At 38.7% G+C, this 4,992-nt stretch overlaps 2 protein-coding genes across 2 annotated transcripts; one reads left to right on the top strand and one right to left on the bottom strand.

Moving 5' to 3' along the window:
- Window positions 1-139: 139 nt before the first annotated feature.
- Window positions 140-294, bottom strand: SARC_12968 (hypothetical protein; the record flags this gene model as incomplete). Its single annotated transcript, XM_014292917.1, has 1 exon — window positions 140-294. A coding segment is annotated over one exon (155 nt), but the record flags the coding sequence as incomplete, so codon positions are not given.
- Window positions 295-2,780: 2,486 nt separating this feature from the next.
- On the top strand, window positions 2,781-4,464 carry SARC_12966 (hypothetical protein). Its single transcript, XM_014292916.1, has one exon. It carries the CDS (start codon window positions 3,591-3,593, stop codon window positions 4,182-4,184), a length of 594 nt encoding a protein of 197 aa, XP_014148391.1. The 5' UTR covers window positions 2,781-3,590; the 3' UTR covers window positions 4,185-4,464.
- The last annotated feature ends 528 nt before the right edge of the window (window positions 4,465-4,992 follow it).

The raw sequence follows: 4,992 nt of genomic DNA, 5'->3' as shown, positions 1-4,992 counted from the left end.
TACAAATAAAAGCCAATGTATTATCTCAATTGATCTTGATATTTTAGACTGACCGGAGGCCGTATTTCTACAGGGAGCAGGCCGCAAAAGTGAAGTAAGTTTGTTTGATGTTTGGGAAACCGAATGTTTTGAACATCACCAGTCGGTTGCGGGGGTGTCGCCAGCTGAAGCCATGGAAGCCAGTAGTAGCTCGTCTGTGGTCAGTTTATCTCCGTCGCCTAGTAGCGTCATCACCACAGCAACCGCCTCATCATCAACCCTGGCGAGTATAGATAACGTATCTGCGTCGCCCATTTCCGTACCCTTGACATATAAAAGTATAAAGTTAAAGTTCTGTAACTGTAAGAACCAACGTCGATTTCGTCGACCTCGCACCGTATCTTCATCTCCCAAACGCATACATAGTCCCAATGTAATAAGCCGGGCCTCCACATTAGACTCTATGCATAAACGTACTCTTAAGCAGTACGCAAATTATAAACGTACTCTTAATAGTACGAGGAACTTAAGTTTCCTAAATGTACTCTTAATAGTACGATGAACTTAAGTCTCCTTAATGTGCTTTTAATAGTACGAGGAATTTAAGTTTCTTAAAATGGGTTTTAATGGTTTTATTAATTAAATCCTTTCCATTTAACATATCAGATATTTAGATGAGGCCATTAAAAGGCCTCCGTAAAATACCAAACATAAAGGAGTTGGTCTAGTTCTATTAATAGAGCTTTATTTACTTTCCAATTGTATTTATATCTGAATACTTCGGTAGCGAGATGGCTCAACCGAATATAGGTTTCTAGGGACTATTAACGTTACCTATTTGATCCACCGATAAGCCAACCAGATGTGCCAGTCTGATGAAGGCTAAGTCGGTCATTCCTGATAGTAGCAAGTTATTGGTTAAGACAATAACTAAAGACGTCAAGAGTATTTTTATTTTTATTTTATTTTTCTAAAGATAAGATTTTATGAGTCTATCGGATTCGCCCCAGAATAGAGCGACAACGAAACACTAAATAAAATCCCTTCGGCGAAAACAGTACTGAGAGGATTATATATAGGCAATGTCTCAGCCTCACAATCCCTCAGAGTATTGCTGTTTTCACGAGGCAAACCTAACTTTAGTAAAAGTCTCATTTCGTTTATTTATATCGATATTTACACGATATATAGAATTTACCTACGCGTTTATTTATTCTAAGGCATTAGTATCGCCTTTATTAGACCGAATCTTACAACCAGCAACCATCTTCATTTCGCTCCACAATCTGTCCAATTGACATACACAATTGCACACGTACTAGTATACAGCTTCGGCATCCATTTTACATACCTTTACGTTAATATCACTTTTACTACGCACGAAACTTACAATATGTAATAGAATTTACAATTTTATTCAATATTAATAAAAGCTACATCACAAACTATAGTCTTACTTCAATTCAATCACTGATGTCCTCTATTGCATTGCATACATGCATAGCACATGTAACCAAACTATAGTCCTACTTTAATTACTTTGATGACTTTACCAACGGTCCCATGTTACCCTTGTATTCAATATTATTAAAACATATAATAAAAATATGAAGTCTCACTTCAATCAGATGCCACCAGTTCCCCTCCTCAATCACCAATATCCTCCATTGCATTGCACACATGCATAGCACATCCAACCTGTTCCGGTCCTCAATGGACTGGCCTTCAAGAATACAGTCTTATATTCTACTTACGAAGTATTATACATTCCTTTCCATACACTGTTCACATCACCTGCACTCCTCATATGAATAACCTCATGAACTCCCCAACATACAACTATATATTCACCTAACATGACCATTTTTCACTCACACTTATCAATACCTTGCTATTTGGCCTCATTTCATGCTTTACACTTCTCAAAGTTCACAGTTTTCCTAATAGATGCAAGCATCAATCATGCCATCATTATTCTTGTTCACTCCCTTTTTTTTTCACAACTCCCAAACCTTCCAAATCCTAATTTTCTTTCCACTTCAAATTTACTTTTTCAATTTCAATTTTTTTTCCCTCTTCAATTTTTCCTTTTCAATTCAAAATCATGAAAATTTTTTTATCTACAAAGGTAGCGCTTTCAGTCCCCAAGTCGGAGACTTGTTTTATTTTATTTTTTGTTTTCAAAATATGTGGAAACGACAATACAAGTTGTCTATTCGTGTGCGAAATTTACGTAATTATGCGAAATACATATATGTACCTTACCGTCCTCGCCCCAATCACCGCACATGAAGGGAAAAAGAATCGATGAACGTAAGGCGGTTCCAAATCGATTTTTGTTTCTGCTAACATTTACCCCCAAAAAGGTGGGAGGCAGGCGCCCATACTCTATGCCCTTCTCCAAGCCAGTTCCTACCAAACCAGATATATTTTTCAAGAAAAAAAAACAAAAATTGAGTTTGGGCCCCAAAACCCTAACATTAATTTCGGGCCTATACCAAATTCGGTAGTAAAATTTTAGTAGAGTATAGAGCCAAATCAGCAAAAGAATAAAGAAGCAGGCAGGGGATAGCAGAAACAAAAATCGACTTGGAACCGCCTAAATAAAAAATCAAAATACAATTCATTCATTCAAAACAGAATACAATACGTAGATAATAAACATTTGGTACGATTTGCAAAATTTACGCATACGATGTATAGCATAATCAAGAGCTTACTACAATCGCACAGGTGGCCAATGGCTAGTCTGGCCCTGGTCACGACAATGGGTTTGGCGACCATCACGATCGGTGTAGCAAGGAGTTGATTCACGGACCTCTTTTATCATGTTCGATCCCCTTTCGTCTTTCAAAACAAGTACAGAGGCGTGCGACAGAAAGTTTGGTTCATGTGGGACGGTGCCGTATTTATATTGACCATTTAAAAACTCATCCGTAGACTCGCTGATTTGGGACAATCCTTCAACATCTACCAAGCTACCGCCTACACATTTTTCAGAATTAGTCGGAGATGCGTTCACAAAAAGCAATAGTGACTGGAAGACATTCTATAGCGAGCTGAAAGCCAAGAAAATAGTAGCACTTAGACGTTCTCAATTAAGCGAGCAGTTATGCTATATCAATCTTGATAATATTTCATATAGAAACGGTAAGACTGGTGAACAGCCATTGTACGCTAGAATTGCATTTGTTGCTTACTGAACGATCGCGACTGGGCGCATTTTGAGTTTACACCTATTGGGGGAGCACCGACTGTGAACGAAGACGCGTATGTTACTTACCCATCGAAAGGGATTGTTGTAATAGAAATTCCCTGTCTCGGAATTGGCGGTGAATACCTTGTATCAGCATATTATCAAGCACCCAATTGCCTCGGCAGTACCCACTGTTCTGGAAGGTACGCAATCGATAGTGTTTATCAGTTTCCTTTAGCAAACGTAACGATTTCGATTGCTGGAAACTCTAAAAGCACGGACGACGCTTATGCTTGCCAACTGATATCGATTAAAGTGCCGATCGGGTTGGGGTTTTGGAGCCACAATAAAAAAAGTGTGGAACTCTTACTGCAACAAAACTTCACCCGCACTTCCCATTAAGGATGAAAGCACTATGCTGCACCTGGTAGGAGACAGTACCATGGAAGAACTTGTAAGTGCGCTTGTTGTCAATGGTACTCTGAAAGGTCACGCCGGTTGCGGCGGAAACGAAAAGGCTTCTGAAAGACCTTGTCACAGTTATTACACGGGCACTTCACGAGGAGTTGCTTTTACGTTTACCTTGATAACAGAGTCATCTGGCTGGAGAACGAAATATAAAGATCCACAGATCGGGAACACAGTGGCACCCTGGAACTCAGCGAGCCTTCTCGAAACCTGTACATTCATCACAAAAGTACGAGAACAGTCTTCAGTTGAAACAAGGCACATTGTATTATTCAATTTTGGGCTGCACGGTGAGTCCAACCACGGGTTTTTTCGTTTGGCTTACGAGCAAGCTCTCGTCTCTTTACAGAAGAATCTAGGGCATTTTGCAGGTATAATTGCCGTCGGAATCTCCCCCTCGAATCCAGCTCGTAAAACCTATAAAGGTATGGATTGTCGGTCGGAAGTAAATGTAGCCAATGCCCGAGAAATCATCGAATGTGTAGCAAGCAGACACGGCATCCCGGTTTTGGATAGAACGCTGATGCAATTCGGTCTTTAGTCATTGTACAAAGACTATGTGCATTTGGGTTCCACCAGAGATGCGTATGAATTCGCCACTTCATTGTTGATGAATTTGTTCGAGCTGCAGTCTATATTGCACGTGCCTCGGAACTGTGACAGCCGTGACAGTTGTCGCTGTGATAAAGGCCTGAGACTGAAGATGTAACGCAATCGCCGTTGAATTTTAGCCATGAGTCATCGTTGATTGATTTTTCAAAATAAATGTCAGAAACAATCAAAATGCAAGCGGGTAAATAAAGATGTGCCTTCTATTTAACTGATATGCACTATTTTTAATATTCTTGCATTGGCAGATAACGTAGTTACGAATAGTGTATACTGGTCTCATATGCTATTCAACTTATATACGGGTGCGTAGAAATATATACATGCTGTAAATATCTTGCTTTGAGAAGGAGGGTCGAGGAAAATGGCAGAATTTCGACAGGTTTGTATTTGGGCTTTCCAAGTTATCTTATGCGTGTAGTTATTTCGAGTGTTGCTGAAATATCGACAACGTGCAGGCCAAAATATACAACAATGGAAGTTGAATAATTAGTACAACAATTAGATATATGTGGCAGCTACAGTAGTATCGCAGCACTATGAAGCGGGATGAAACTTGCCTTATCATATATATATATATATATATATACATACACACATACATACATACATACATACATTCATACATACATACATACATACATACATACATATATATATATATATATATATATATGTGTGTGTGTATAATTATATATATATATATATTATATATATATATATATATATAGTGTGTGTGT

Source organism: Sphaeroforma arctica, assembly GCF_001186125.1.
Source record: "Sphaeroforma arctica JP610 unplaced genomic scaffold supercont1.2765, whole genome shotgun sequence".
Lineage (NCBI taxonomy): Eukaryota > Ichthyosporea > Ichthyophonida > Sphaeroforma > Sphaeroforma arctica.
The sequence above is the reverse complement of the archived record's forward strand: the minus strand, read 5'-3'. Positions and strand labels throughout refer to the sequence as shown.